General features: G+C 42.9%; 2 protein-coding genes across 2 annotated transcripts; one reads left to right on the top strand and one right to left on the bottom strand.

Annotated features, from left to right (window-relative positions):
• Positions 1-29: 29 nt before the first annotated feature.
• DNALI1 (dynein axonemal light intermediate chain 1) lies at positions 30-3,563 on the top strand (the record flags this gene model as incomplete). The annotated part of the gene is made up of 4 exons (XM_009284809.1): positions 30-228; positions 1,088-1,266; positions 1,554-1,718; positions 3,241-3,563. Coding segments are annotated over 4 exons (579 nt in total), but the record flags the coding sequence as incomplete, so codon positions are not given.
• A 661-nt stretch (positions 3,564-4,224) lies between these two features.
• On the bottom strand, positions 4,225-15,221 carry GNL2 (G protein nucleolar 2). Its single transcript, XM_019473520.1, has 15 exons — positions 15,209-15,221; positions 14,576-14,728; positions 13,929-14,068; positions 12,594-12,778; positions 12,039-12,105; positions 10,582-10,740; positions 9,898-10,011; positions 8,969-9,097; positions 8,139-8,243; positions 7,870-8,028; positions 7,614-7,721; positions 6,823-7,256; positions 6,062-6,141; positions 5,278-5,378; positions 4,225-4,405 (listed from the first exon to the last, which is right to left on the bottom strand). Exons 1-15 carry the CDS (start codon positions 15,219-15,221, stop codon positions 4,256-4,258), a joined length of 2,097 nt encoding a protein of 698 aa, XP_019329065.1. The 3' UTR covers positions 4,225-4,255.
• Positions 15,222-15,837: the final 616 nt, after the last annotated feature.

The following is a 15,837-nucleotide window of genomic DNA, read 5'->3' as shown; positions in this document are numbered from 1 at the left end:
GGCAGCGCCCGGCCGGGCCCGCGGGGCTCCCTGTGACGCCCGGTGCTTTTCGTGGCAGGGAGTGGGAGGAGGAGAACCAGCGGTGGGTGCAGGAGGTGTCCAGCGCGCCCAGCACCCGCCTGGACGTCGTCCGCCTGCAGGAGCAGCTGGACCTGCGGCTGCAGCAGAGGCAGGCACGGGAGACCGGCATCTGCCCCGTGCGCAGGGAGCTCTACTCGCAGTGCTTCGGTCAGTGCCCAAACCAGCAAACGCAAAAGGCTCCTGCCCCCCTGCCTGGCGGGCTGTGGCTCCCACATCCACGTCCCCGCCAACACGCCCCTTGCCAGAAGGTTTAACGCAGCCTCGGTCCCCAGAGGGCAGGGCTGACGGGGGCTGGCAAGGGAGGCTGCGCGGGGCAAGGGTTGCTCTTCCCGCAGCCACGCTGCACTTGCCTTCCCTGTCGGCCCACCGCTCTTCCGCGCCCTGCGGGTCAGGCTGGCGTGACCCTCAACACCCGCCTAAGCTGTCAGCTTTCGCACAGAGCATGTTACAGTGTCTCATTGTTCACAAAGCTGACGCTCAAAAGACATGTTGTAACGGTGTGCTTACACATACATAATAGTAAAAGATGCAAAGAAGCTTAAAATTCTCTTAGTCGTATTTAGCCCAACAGTCAATTTAAAATTACTTAAAACGCTGTATAACTGTTAAGCACTCTTACACACTCCGATGACGTGGTGTTGGTCTTCCAAGTACAAGAGACTGTCGCTGGTTTGAGCACAGTTCTTCTGGAGGCTCTTGACTCTTCTGGAGGCTTCCTGATAACTGCAAAAAATCATTAGAAGTTTTTAGGTGTTTGCTGTTACAGCTTTAGTGGAGCGGTATCACTGTTGTTACCATAGGTTCTGCACCACCACTCTGCTTTTATTTGCTAGCGCTTGATGCTATAGCTGTAATGTAACAGAAAAAAAATAATTGTGACTATCTCTAGTTTGTGGTGCAGAGAGTAGGTAGAAGAAAACAAGCTCTGGACCCTGTGTGTATCCAGCATTCCCAGATAAATGTACAGTAGCTACTCTAACTAGATTGTTGTACCCTTTCTTTAAAGATGAATTGATCCGTGAAACTACAATTAACTGTGCAGAGCGAGGACTGTTGCTGCTTCGAGTCAGGGATGAAATCCAAATGACAATTGCTGCTTATCAGACGTTGTACGAGAGCAGTGTTGCGTTTGGCATGCGGAAGGCACTACAAGCTGAGCAAGACAAATCTGACATGGAAAAAAGAGTAAGTTGGGCTGTTAACCCCATAATGTAGTTTTCTGCACATGATACAGCATAAGGGTATTACATATAAAATTTTACATGACCTCTATTATTTCTATTTCCACTGGATGGCAGTAAAGATCATCAGAATACTTGTCTTACTGTTTTCCTAGGGCTTAATTGCACTTCAGAAATTATCGGCTATTATATCTGGAACACTTTAAATGTACAATGTACAACTTTGTCCCATCTTAACTGAAAATTGATTATTAACAAACAAAACTTGAGAGATCTATTCTCTTTTCCAAGATTGCAGAGCTAGAAGAGGAAAAGCGGGAGTTGGAAAGGCAAGTGAGTGAACAGAAAGATAAATGTGAAGCTATTGAAATACGTGAAAATGAAAGGCGACAGATAGAAGAGAAGAAACACACTGAGGAGGTTCAGTTCCTGAAACGAATGAATCAACAGCTGAAGGTTAGTAAAAAAACCCGCAATTCCAAATAGCAATGGTAAAACTTCTAATTTTGTAATTGGAAAGATGTAGTTTTCTCCTTAATAGTTTTAGAATTGTTACGTTTATGATGGATTTGCATTAATGTTCCACTTTCTTTAAATTCTGAATGAAATGGGAAAGTAGTGCTTTTGCATTCTCTACTTCCTTGCTCAGTCAGTAACTGGTCATTACTAGTAAAACTGGTGATGCAAACAGCAGGTCAGATTAATTGAATTCTAGCCATACACACACTTGCCAGGGATAGATCAGAATTCGCTCAGAAAATGATAAATTGTTATAGTCAGCTGGAGAAGAGCAGATGCATGCAGCTGAACCCCAAAGGCAGAGGCTTCAAACTGGACTGATACCCCAGGAATCTATTTCTGCATAACTTGATTGTAAGGTTATAATAGTTAGTGCCCCTTCTCAACTACAAAATAGAAAATCTAGTGAAGGCAAATTAAGATGTTTTGTTTCTTTTCTGTTGGCCATTACAGTTGACTCCCTGACAACAAGACACATCATTTAACATTAAATATTACCTAATAAGAACAATTGTGTACTTGTGCAGTAGGGACTGCATAATTACAGGAGTAATTTTGTGCATGCTGCTTTCGTGAAAACAGAGCTTCTGCTCGTTGCTTTGCTTTTGAAAGGGAAAAATCCCACATCTCTTGAGTAAACAAAAACCGTTACCATAAACAACGTTAAATGTTTCTGGCTACAGCTAAAAACATTCCCTTTACACCGAGCTGCTTTCCTTATCTGCACTGTTCCTAGTTTCTCCTTTCTAAACCATTAACATCTTCCGGCCGTCTCAAAATGTTTTAGGGCACAAAATGGAGTAACTGTTACATCAAATACGTGTTGCCACTGAATCCATGTTTCTTCCTTGAAGTACCAGTATTCTAACAGCTGTGTAGATACCACTGTTGTAGCTCATTCTGATGGCAGCTCTAGGAAGAGGACAACGTAAGAGTCCTGGAAGCTTCATGCACTACATGCTCCCTAAGCATGGGTAGCTCTCCAATCAATCTACTAATTGGGCGTCAAGTTGTCTCAGGAACTGAAAAACTTGCTGTTCCCAGCTACTTTTGTCCCAGAGTCAGAGTTTGTGTTCCAAATGCTAGAGAGCCAAATATTTAATTTAGCTAACGCAGTCCAGCCTGAAATCAGACAATTCAGACCACTGTTTCAACAGCTTTTATTTAATTTCCTCTTCAATGCTTTACGTTATAAAATGAGTCTTTCATTGTATGGAACCAAGGCCAGCTCTTTTCTTCTCAGAATGCAACAAGTGTGCATGCCAAGAATGAAAAGCTAATTTATAAAACATGTAGTAAGGAATGGAATAGCTAGGGAAAAAAACCCTGGCCTGCTGCTCTTGAAGTATTGCAGCATCCCTCAGCTCCTCGCTTAACAGACAATTTATCACTTTACAGCAATGCGGGTTTATTTTTTAGGTTGTATCTAATTTGACTTACTGTCTTATTTGTTTTTCAGGCCCAACTTGAAAACATCATTGCACCAAATAAGTAGATTTTTTTGTTGTCCTCCAGGCAGTGCTCAGTAGAGCTGTCAGAGCAAGAAGCTTGCAATTAGTGACAAAGATTTGTCTTTGTAAAACAACGCTGAATTTTCACTTACCGGTAACTGAAGGCAGTGTAATTGTATTATTTCTTTCTTTTTCTCCTGAAGAGTTGAAATTCAAGAGCTTCATTGATTACTGCACCTTCTTTCAATGCTGTCTCAGCATTCAGCTCCTTAAATAGTGAACCTGTCTGGGACTTGCCTGTTGGTAATATGCTAGATGACCTTCAAAAGCAATAAACTAATAAACATTTTTATACGCACCTCTGTAATATTATTACTTTGAAAATGTTGTAGAAAATTCAGAAACAATATACAAGGTGTCTACAATGAATGTAAGTCACATTCACTAAGAATCAAGTGGCAGGTAGTTCTTGGACAGGTGCTTGGAGGCTATTTCCTTGAGTACGTGCAAGTTGGTGTTAATTGTACATCAGAATCCCTTGTCAGGACCGTTAGAAGTAACCTAGGATGAGCAATACCAAAGCTCTCTACATGGTTATTTCTAATGAAACAAAGGGGTATGACGCCATTCCAAGCATCACTTCTCAGTGGAAGCAAATGAAATCTTCACTGAGGCACCTGTGTAACTAGCTGCTTACACATAGCAAGCAGACATGGGAAAGAGAGTTCGCTGTAGTCATATGAAAAACAAAAAACAACCACCCAAAACACCACCACCGGGTAACACCTCAGGATATGTTTTGCCGATGCAGTGTTTACTGGCCTTAGATGGTGATGTGGAAATACCACGATCTCCAACTGCATAAAGAACTTTCAGATGATGCAGAAACAAAGAGTGAGATGCTACTCCAGGGAACAAGACAGACAAGTCCAACTAGGCTTTGAATGGGAACTGCAAGTTTTGTATTAAAAAAAGCCACTGCATACTAGAGCTGTTTTATGTAAAATTTAATAGAATAAGCAGTTATTGCTTATGTTTGTATTTTTTGTGCTTTGATCCTTGTCCCTCCAAGCCGTTTTTTTTCTTGTTCTTATTCTTATTTTTCACATTGTGAGTTTCATAATACCGGACTCCAACTTTCTTGGACCGCTGCTGCCTCTCAGCTCGTCTTCTCTGTAAATACACACAAAACGCATTAGAAAACAGTATCCATAGCCTGAATTTGTTTGCATTCTTTCAAATGTTGTTCACTTATTCCACATGCCTTAAGTAAAATAAATCATTTCCAACAAAACATTACTGATGTGAATATATGGACATCTATATGGAATCCACCCACCCGTGCTCTTAAAATGTTACAAAGGAAGACAGGCTTTAATCTTTACAAAAGTAGCAAACAAGACACAAGAAGCAACCTGATGTGCATAGTCACGTAAGAGATCTTCAACAGAAGATGTGACGGAACATTCATGAACAGAATTCAGTCTGACAGTCCTAGCAGTCCACAGCAATGCTCCAAAAAGCCCCTGCTGTACAAGTTTGCTTACGAATCACTTTCAAAGTCCTACAGACAATTTCACTTGGTATTTAAGTTATTCCAGAAGAATTGTTTAGACTTGACTAACATGAACAGGAAATGGCAGCAGCAGCAGCTCTCTTTGAAGACAGAATAGTACTGCCCATCTAGTTCCAAATTCTCCCTTCTCCCAGCATTTAGACCCCTGCTCTCTTAACGGCATCAGTGGGCAAGTGGACACTGAAAGCCAGTTATCCACAAAGGATTCTCCCCTTAACACTGTCTGGTTACCTGTTGGACCCTTTTATGGGTCCATGCTCGGCTGGAACATGCCACTGTCACATCTCACATCAGCAGCAAGTCACACCCTGTCTCCACATTCCCCCTTCCTCAGCTACAGTCCCTGCGCTCTCTCCCTCCTACTAGTGCCTAGTCTTAAAGCTCTTAAGTGATAATGGGCAATCTATGTATAAAAAAAGCCAGCTCTATTACTCTGCTCGTTTGTTTTACGACAAGAAATCACACTTACTTCTTTGGATGTAAGTTTCTTGCAAGGCTGTTTACCCAAATGGTCATCATCGTCATCATCTTCCTCTTCTGCTTTCCTTTTTCTTTTCTTCTCTGCGCTGCCTGCAAACAGCAGAGATCACGTACTTGGGCATCTTCCAAAACACCCATCTGTTTGCATAACTTAAGGCTGGGGTCACCATCCCATCTACTTCAGCAAAGCATTCCTTTGGTCACATTTTAATAGCTTCTACCAACACAACATGCGTGTTCCTTACCAAAGAATCACTCACTATTACTATCAAAACTGCTGTTGAGAAGCAGATTGCTTAAAGCCCCATGCAAGTCCAGAAGAATTTCATAGTCTTGTCAGAATAGGGTTCTCCCACAGGATTTTGCCTTTAATCAAACTTACTATGGAAACTGAAGCCACAGACTCTTGAAGTCACCACAGTAAAACCTATAGCCTGAAGTAGCTCTGTGCTTTCATAATGTCATAAAACCCTTCCAACGGAACGGAAGTTGCTCAGACTGCAATCTGCCCACAGCACCATTCTTTTGGAAATACAACATTTGTCTTCACTTCACTAATGGAGAGACATCTTACTAGACAGTTGTTCTACAGAAAGGCTACAGCAAGGTCATCAGGCAGCCCTTAGGTTAGCTATGGAAATATTTAAATAGCTTCAGGGGAAAAAGAACTTGCAATCGGGAGCTAATGAACCCTTCTCCCCCTAACTCCCTCTCTTCTCTTGCTTATGGGATTTCCAAACGTAGATTAAGAACATCTACTAATCTTGTTTTACCTCTGTCTTCAGTTTCTTTGGGTTCTTCAGACTTCTGGATGGATTTTGCAAACACTTTTTCACTCAGCTGCTTAGGGATTCTACAAAAGATAAAATAAGCAATAAAAGAATGTCATAACATAAAATGTAACCATCTCCGAGACGTGATCAGTCTCCAATAGATCCCAGTAGCCCACCAGCAGCAAAGCCACAGCCTTTGCACCTAAAAAACATATCACAGTAATCTTGTCTCTGGAGTTACTAGGCTTGTGCGCAGCACAAAAGAACAAAAATATAACACTTAACCTTGAAATCTTAGTCCTCACAAAGCTGGTGGATGAGCTTTGCTAAAACTGGGCCTGCTGTATGAGCTAGGGTACTCTTGTACATGCATGGAGACCCAGCTGGCATATCCAGATGGGACATTAGCCTTGGTATTGCTCAAGAAAGAGCCCAACGTCAAGGAGAGATGTAATATTGCTACTCAGAATAGCAACAGATTTTGAATCCATAGCTTAAGAGGCAGTTTTCCAAAAGTGAGAAAGTTTTTAGTTATGCTAGTAAATAGTACTTTTTCGAATAATCTTTCAAAACCAAACTGCTGCTTAGCCAAAGTTCAAATATTTATGGCTAAACCAGGTAAGCTGTGGCAACTTGTGTCTGGCAATACAGAGGAACCAGTCAAGCAAGTCATGAATGGAGTGAAACTACAGCAGAAGCACATTAACCCTTCCCCCCCCACACCCCACAAAACATTTGAGTCACTGAACAGATTCAGATACCTTATTGCTGAGAATCTCTTGGCTTTGGCTTTATCCAAAAATTTTTTATATTTTGCAATCTTCTCCTCCAAAGCCTTAAGAACTGCCTTAGAGCTCTCCCTGGCACCCGGTACAGCCAACTGAGATTCTGCCTCTACTGAATCTTGATGTTGCTCATTTTCCTCTTTCTCCTCTTCCTGCTCCTCCTCTCCAGAAGAATCACTGTCTGTTTCATCAAAGCCTGGCACATCTACAGGAACCAGGTCTTCTTCTGAGAACTGAGGTGCTACATTAATCCTCCCAAAGTTCTGCCGAACATGCGACATGAGTTGCTTAACTTCAGTGCCTGTATTATTCTTCTCTTCTGCTGGCTCCACACTTGATGCTACCGACTCAGAGATTTTCTCCTCATTATTATTTTGGCTTGATGTCATAGCTACTTCCAACACAGGAGGCTACAAGAAAGAGTGTCATGGATATATTATCTACAAAGTCTGTCCCATCATCCCTGAGAGCAATTTCCATTTTATCTCTTTGGAAAAAGCCTAAGTTAGCCACAGGCTAATGATGTGATAATTACTGACATTTCTGGTAGTCAGATGATGGTAAAACGGCTCAGACATGTTTATGAAGAGCATTGCTACCTGGTCCTCACCAAATTCAAGTGAGCGTCACCTGAATCACCACACTTGGGCAGAGCCCAAGATGTGCACTGCCCAAATTACATGGCACTCTGGGAAAAACAACACTGACTACCATTAGGAAAACTGAATAGTATGTGGGAAGAAGAGGCACAAGCATCACATTCTCACCTGAGGACCCGGTTCTGCATTCGGCGGCTTCACAAAGAATGGAATTCTGCCTCTCTGCCAGTCATTGAGAACCATCTTGCTCACAGTTTGCATGTCAGGCTCACCACCCTGAAAGAACCCAGTAACAATTTATGTCCACGTTTGCAGGGCATACCACCTTTCTATTACCTGTAGAGCAACAAAGACATTCATATTTCCCATGTTCAGTAACAGACCACGTGCTCTTCCAGCCTGCAAATGCATAAAGTTGTCACACCTTTAGCAGTTTTCCAGTCCTAGAAGCAAGTTTCTCAAGGAAGTCTTCTGTATCCTTCCAGGAATCAATTTTGTACGTCTTTCTGATGTACTCTGGTTTGGCTCTTTCCAGCACAGCGCTAATATGATCTTCAGGGCTCTTAATCTTTTCAACTTGAACCTGAAAACAAATGGTAGAATATCAACCCTTTGGAAAGCATGCATTCATTTCTTTGAACCCATCATGTTAACAGCAGCAAAGGTTTTCCAGCATTTAGTGCAGATACATACCACTCCCTTCAGCACAATGTCTGTTTCTGTGTCTCCAGATGGATAAACTACACCTGGGCAGTCGATGAGAAAAATCCGCCGCATCAAGGTAATGTACTGCCACACCTGGAAGAGAGGAGTAGTTCCCCATGTTACCTCCTTCCACAGACAGCCCTCTGTTCTGCTTTTTAAATGCACAGTTCTAATACACAGGAGTCGTCTTAGGAACTTGGTATTAACACACAGAAACAGAATATAACTTGGCATTTTTGTTAGCTAGCCAAGACCTATTGCACCTTGCTCCTTCTGTATCAGCCCATGCTATCCCTAAGGTTTTGCATCAAACTACTAACTCACAGAACCAAGGTGAGGAAACTACAATCACGACAAACTCCGATATTCTGTGGTTTTCCTCTTCCATGGTCCTTAACTTCAGTGATATTTAGAAGTAAAATGAACAGGCTAGCAATGAAGATTCCTGTAACTTTGTCTCCTTGTTTACTGTCACATTCTTGAAGAACAGAGTTAGAAAATCAGCACTAACAGAGCCTGACAGCACAAGCGTATCCAATCACTTGATCTGGGAAAGCGCAGACACCGAGTCAGGGCAGCTGAGCATTCAGATCACAGCACTACAGTACAGGCAGAGTGGGAACTCGGGAACGCTTCCAGTAGCTGTGCTTCAGAGCAATGCCTGTCGATCAGCCACTCCTCAGACTCAGGGTCACATAGCCTGTACAGTTCAAGTGCTAGACTTGAAAATGTCATTGAGCTAATTTTACGTGAATTCTGCCTTTGGCAATGCACTTACACAATTTATTTTTATATTTAATGTAGGGATCTCTTCCTACCTTTGTTTCACCTGCGATAGGGGCCACATTGCAGACCTTCTTAGACCGTAATGTGTTGATCACTGAGCTTTTGCCAACGTTCGGATAACCAATGAAACCCACGCTGATCTGTTTCTTGTCAGAGTGTAACTGTTAAGAAATAACACATCTTTTTAACACCTCATAGAGAAAGACAGAATTACTACTACAGTTCTGAACATTTGAGCAGCTACTGTTCTCACTATATTGGAAAGCAAAGGGGACTCCAAAGTACCAGATCAAAAAATGAGATCAGCTCTTTTCTATCAGGAGAAATGTATAAGGGTACAACCAACTTGCCATCCGAGAACTCCAAGTGTTGAAGAAAGTATTTGCTACTTCAAAAGGAAGATGTGAACCCCTTGCATTCCTTGTTGCTCTGAAACTACTTGTGAACGCCTTATTTAGAAACTGTTTAGGTTGAGAAACCAAGCAAATACAAACAGTAGCTGCGGACAGAATACAGACGTGGCTTGAAGAGACAGTAACTAATCTAAAGGCAACAGAAGATGCCTTTCTTGGAAGAATGAAGACACTTAAAAGGAGAATACCTTAATAGAATATGCATACATGCAGGACAAACAGGCGTGCAACACGTTCCTTTCTTTTACACATTCAAATGAGACCTAGGAGTGTCAATGGGAAACTGTCTACAAGAAACCTAGGCCAGAGACTGATGGTCAAACCCACTCTTTCTGGGTCTCCTCAGTTTGACAAACATTTTGAACATATTTGAAGGAGTATTTTCCATTTTCTCTCCAAAGAAGGGAGCTTTACTGATGGAGTCGTTTGCTGACAGAATGGCCACAGGAAAGTGTACTGAACCCCAAATGCTAACAAAACAGAAAACCCCACACTAAACACCCCGACCCCCCCAAACAACAATACAAATCCCCAAAATTGTTCTGTACCTTTCCAAACTGCCTTAAAAGCTGTATGAAAGCACCTTTGCCAAAAGGGTTTGTGAGGCTGGCATGAAAAGCAAGTGTTGGATACTCCTGGGAAAGGACAGCAACCCAGCGCTTCTAAAGAGGAAGACATCACTCGGTTAGGGATCCTGTGCTGCGGAGGTGGTGAAATAATCTGCTATGAGCAGTGTGAAGTACACAGCATCTTCATTTGGGTCACAAATGCAACTGTCTATGAAAATTGCTATGTAAGAACCTTTGAAGCATTTCAGCAACCCAACAGCTCAGAGGACTGAGTATTGTCCTTATAAAAGACAAACAATTTCCCAAAAACGCCTTCACTGCTAGCTAAAACTAATTAGTTTAACAATATAAAGCAAACCAGCTGCGGTGGATATGAATCTTAAGCGGACTAACATTTAGCATACTCTGGAGACATCAGCTGAACTGTTAAAGCCAGACAGAGGAAGTAGAGAATTTGTGGCTGGTGAGTGTTGCTCAACTCGGCCAAACTTGGACAGATTTACATTGTAATTGTTACTTTTATAGCAGGTAAGCAGAGTGTTCCCATCGACCCAGTTACATTGTGCCCTTTGAGACCAGCATGAGGACTGGCAACAGAATTAAAGCAGAGGCTACAAAAGGAAGAAAGAAAGTCCAAGGAATAACAGGCAGGACTGTGCTTACAGTAGCCCAGGTAGGAACAAGATCACATTTGTTCAGGACAAAAATGAGATGTTTCCAGTGTTTCTCCTTTTTAAGATAAGATTCCACATGAGGGGAGCGAGTACCCATGGGATCCCTGGCATCAAGAACTTGAACAACAACATCTGATGAGTCTATCACCTGAAAAAAAAAAAAAATCACACAGAAGGAAAGGATTTTACAGAAAGTAAGACATCTATACCTCCAAAATGAAAACTAGTAATTTTCTAAACTACATCATTAATTTAGAAACCTTGTATCCTTCACAAACAACTGTTACTTCCCCATAGACTAGTAAAACTCAGACTAATATCCATTGATCCTCCACACTCTCTTCCCCTAACTCCCCTCCACATTCAGGCTGGACAGCTGAATAGCTTTTACCTGTTCTTAGGCACCAGAAAGATGCTTGTAGCACTTGGGAAAGAAAACACTGCACCCAAACAGGGAAATCAATTGCTTCAATAGACAAAAACAATGTTCGCCACCCATTCTTCAGCAATTCAATTCTGCCATTTCATAAAGGATCAGGATAGAAGGTATGTTTTCTGGATCAATATGAAACACACAACCAAGTAGGAACCTGTTGTTAGGCCACTAAGCATCTACAGCGGGGAGCTGTCATTTTATGACTTGCTTCAAGCCAAGTGAATTTGTTTCACAGCTATTTCCTGCATTTTTGGCAGCGTCTTGCTGAAATCTGTTTTGCTCTATTGTTCCCAGTGCTTTTAGATCCAAGAGGTTTTAAGCTACATTTGGAAATTCAGAGCAAGAAGTCAAGCAATTTCACACCTAACAGTCACGAGAGCACACAAACTGCTCTTACAACCCAAATTCACTCAGTCTCCATTCTTCTAGCAGTCAGGGTGACTCACGGGGAACTGAGGGTCAGAGCCCTCCAAAGATGACCCTATCAATGTGCCAGATGTTTTTAGCCTAAAGAAACTTAGGGGCCTCTGACTGGTTTACTTGTGGTGAAGCCCCAGGAATCTAAGAGAAGCTAATACCTTCGCTCTGTCAGTCCATCTCGAGATCACCTGTTTTAAGGATGTTTGTTCCAGTGGGACAAGAGCTCAAGAATCAAGCTCAGTCAGGCAGAGATTTGAAAATGAATCTCTGCTCTCTTCTACAGCTGGCTTTTTCTGTTCCCATTTATGTACTGTATCAGCACCAGAAAAAGGGTGTATGGTTTCACATCAACAGAAAAGCAGGCAAGGAAATGACAAATTCAGGACATCTCTGTATGAAGGAAGTCACTGCCTTAATGTTTCTAAGAAACTTTACAGCAAATTCAATTGTATCAAAGCTTCCCTGAGCAATAAATGGTTTTCAGAACTTTTCTAATTATTGCTGTATAGGATTGCCAATGCTGTGCTAAGCACCTGACTTTGTAAAGGCTGACAGCGATGACCCTGCTGCAAATCGTAAGCATTGCTTACCTTGTAGAGCTCACCCCAGATTCTTTTGGACTGTCCTTTCTTATATATATCCTCTTGTGCTTCATCCCTGGAAGTGGATTACCAGAGACGTCAGCAACCACAATAACAGGGTTACAGTGTTGTCTTTTCTAAAGCCATTTACAGACAAAAGAGGAGATGAGGCCCAAGTAACAGACAGCTGGGATTTAGCCCCCCTCCCCATCCTCCGCCTTCAGTCTACCCATTTGCAGAAAGATCCTACAAACATGCACTCTTTCAAAGATTCCTATCTGCCCATTGGTCAGTTCCCTATCTAACCCAACACATGAGTTTGGAGATATTCTGACATGCAAAAGAAAATGAATTATGAATAAAGACAGAATGGTCCCATGGAAGCAACAGTTTGATTAAGTACATAGGGACAAAACAGGATTGAAAAATCCCAAATTCAGCTAATCTCACTTTCCTTACTCCTCATACAAGTAACAGCATCGATGGATGTACTAGATAATTCTTTAAAAATAAAGCTGGCCTTTCAGAAATGTAAACAACGAATAATTTCTCCTTTCTATTTACCTTACACCAGTGTCTTCCGTCACCAGGTCTCGGTCCTTGCCCTGATCATAAGATCCTGATGAGGCTTCAGCATTCTCCACCAGAGACTGCACATCACTTGCAGAAAGATTTGGTCTCTTCCTCTGTGATTTGGGGCCAAATGTTGATTCAAATGTTTCTGTGTCAAGAATGTGAACTCTGGAGGTCTAAGAAAAAACAGGTTGGTAAAAAGAAACCACAAACACTGTTTTTTCCACTCTCATGACACGCAGTGTACAAGACCTTAGTTCAACGCAACTCTGCAACCTGTGACAAGAGTTACAGGCGCTTTCCTAACAATGTCTGCAACCTGTGACAAGAGTTACAGGCGCACTTTCCTAACAATGTTTGAGATCTCCAGCTCAATCTTTGAGAAACATGAGCGGGTATTTAATAAGCAACAAAACACACTGCACTTGCCAAAGAACTATGCTTCAGTTCTTTCACCATGAATGATGTCAAATGTAACTAAAGCTACAATGATGAAAATTTAGCTGCTATCTTTGATCATTTCTTATTTTCCTGACAAGTGCACAAATCTCGCCAAATTCACAGAGTTTTGTCAGGGATAATTACAATCAAAACTGTAGATTTTATAGCCTGTAATGAATGCCAACTTTTCTTGGAACAGCATACAATTCATTGCTGAAAGTAGTAATTTGTTTTTGTAACGCACTTTTTAGTTTCTTATAACTTTTTCCTTAATTTTGGTAACATTTTTATGACACGAACCTGGAAAGTTTCCATAAGAAAAAACAGCTAGCAAGAGTCCAAAACAATCATTCAGACATCATGAAAGAAACCTGGTAATAACTAAAACTTGGTGTACTAGAAGTGAAGGCTGCATGCCCAAGAATTTCTGATTCAGGATAAAAAGCACATATTTGAGTTCAAATTCATCACACAAGAGTGTGTGCAGCGTGAAGCACCGTCAAAAGAGCCCCTCTGTCACACGAGCTATTAGGAGCGTTAGAACATAAGGTGGCAAGCTGCTACAGTCATCCTAAGCTGGTACGCTAACCTAGGATGCTTTAGGGCAAGTTTCCTATCGGAAAATGAGAGTTTCTAGTGAATAATAGATCTTCTCACAAACTACGGGGAAGTAATACACGGTTTCTTTGCCTTCACATTCGACATCCACAGTGATAGGCTCTCAAAAACGTCCCTCCCCAAGTGGTCCTCTCCGGTTGCCCCTCCCAGTGCTTCTAGAACAGAACATTTAACAGAGACAGCACGATCGCCCACAGATAAGTAACATTCATGACACCTCTGTGCACATAACCCAGCCTTCAGCCGGTACAGGTGAATGATACCCACGTGCGGTTTAATCCGATCGTAGAAAAGGGACATCGGCAACTTTCTTTGCTTCATGACCACTCTGTAAGGATCTTTCATGACAGTTTCCATCTCTTCTTGGAATTTCTGTAGGGACGATTGCTTGATCACGCGAGTATTTCCTGAATGTGAAAATAAATATTGCACCTGACCATTCCTCGTCTTAACTGCTTCAGAGACCCCGGGTACACTAATAAAATATTAATACTCCATCTGGAATCAAAAATACCAGTGACAAAAAATAGAGGGTTTTACTTGAGACAAACCCCAAATTAGCATAAATAAGCCAATCCCTTTCTTTCCCACCATTTAAAGAAAACTTTAAAAGTATCCCTAGGACTTTTAACATCCATAGGCTACAACATACATACACGCGGGCAAACCCCAGAAAACGACCGAAGGAGACAGAATAACCACACTTTAGAGGAGTACGTGGAAAGCAAACACTCAAAGTACAGGTACATGCAAAGTGTGAGCCCATACCCACGCCTACGGTGGGGGTCCTCCACCTTCGTTTTCCGTATCTGTCCCACACAGCACTGAGAGCACAATTCTGAAGTAAACACCCTCCAAACACACTAAGTTCAACAGTTTAAGCTTGCTGAGTCTGAAAGTTGAAAAAAACTCACCAAACCATTTAATATTTGGTTCCACTCTTGCAACTGTGCCTGGTGCCACTGTTGACTGATACTGTAGAGGCTTAATCACTTTACCATGTTTGTTTCTAAGTGAAAAATGAGAACGCAGGTGAATACACAAGGGCAGCACACCCCCCTCTAGCACTTTTGTTCACTAGACCAGAAGTGCATCCACAAAGCCCAGAAAGGCCCTTCATCTAGAACTGGTGCCCCTGAGATTGTTACCAGAGACGGCACTGCCTGTAAAGGCTAATTAACCCAAACGCTGGAACAGAAGAAGCGATGCCAGCCAGCGCACGCTCCTAAGTCTCACTCCAGCTCGACCAGGCCCTTCACGAAGACTGCTTACGTCAAACCAGGAATGGCTTATTGGGGCGCAAAAAGCAGCAAAGTACAATGTCCTAGTAAACACCGCTTTCTTCTCTCATGGGCTCACGTGGAAATTTTTAATCAGCTCTACCCACCAGCTGGTGCAGAACACTCATCATAAGATAATTTCCAAGTTGAGACCTGGCTTAAATTTAGCAATTTTTTAAGTTACGTATTTCCCAGCCTGCTCTCAAAACAAAGTGAAATCTGGCAAAACAAAACAAAACTGCTAATCTGAACCAGGATTCTCAGAACCCCCCCGCGGCATCTACGACATGGCAGACACACAGGTTTACAAGGAGGGAGCTGCTCCACAGCCAGCGATTCTCAAGCGGGGCAAAGGGGTGTCTCTCGGCGAAGGAGCCGTATGGAAGTCCGGCTCTTCAGACATTTTGGGGTGAGCTTTTGAGTTATGCTGTTGTTGTTAATGAAGGAATTCTGGGCATTTTTGGGTTATGACACTCCAGTGAGACCACATCAGCTGTTCTGCACCACACGTTTCCCAGCTGTATTCCCCGATACACGTCGCTGTTCTGTCTGAAGCTCAGGACAAGGCTTCCCAGCTCGCGGCATTACAGAAAACACAAAGGAGCGGCTCCGCGCCAAAAAACAGGCATTTTATCACCAGAGCAAGGGCAGCCGCCCTCAGCGCGGTTCCATCTGCCACACAGGCCGAACGCGCCGGCACCAGAGGTGACACTGCTGCTCTGCACCGACAAACGCGCTCCCTGCGCCGCGAGGCCCCGGTGTCTCCCGCAGGGCACGGCCCGGCACCGTTACCGGCACCGCAGTTACCGGCGCCCGCTCACTGCCGTGCCCGGCGGGAGCCCGGCCCCCCGCCCCGGCCTGGCCCGCGGGAAACCACCCAGCGCCTCCACCCGGGA

Source organism: Aptenodytes forsteri, unplaced genomic scaffold, assembly GCF_000699145.1.
Source record: "Aptenodytes forsteri isolate BGI_AS27 unplaced genomic scaffold, ASM69914v1 Scaffold7, whole genome shotgun sequence".
In the NCBI taxonomy this organism is placed as follows: domain Eukaryota; kingdom Metazoa; phylum Chordata; class Aves; order Sphenisciformes; family Spheniscidae; genus Aptenodytes; species Aptenodytes forsteri.
Note: the sequence above shows the minus strand (reverse complement) of the source record. Positions and strands in the feature narration are given on the sequence as shown.

Coding starts and splice junctions, on each gene's coding strand:
- GNL2 (XM_019473520.1), bottom strand. Junction 6,142..6,822: donor AAGAGATTCTCAGCAATAAG/GTATCTGAATCT, acceptor TATCTTTTGTAG/AATCCCTAAGCAGCTGAGTG. Junction 4,406..5,277: donor AGAAACTTACATCCAAAGAA/GTAAGTGTGATT, acceptor GTGTATTTACAG/AGAAGACGAGCTGAGAGGCA.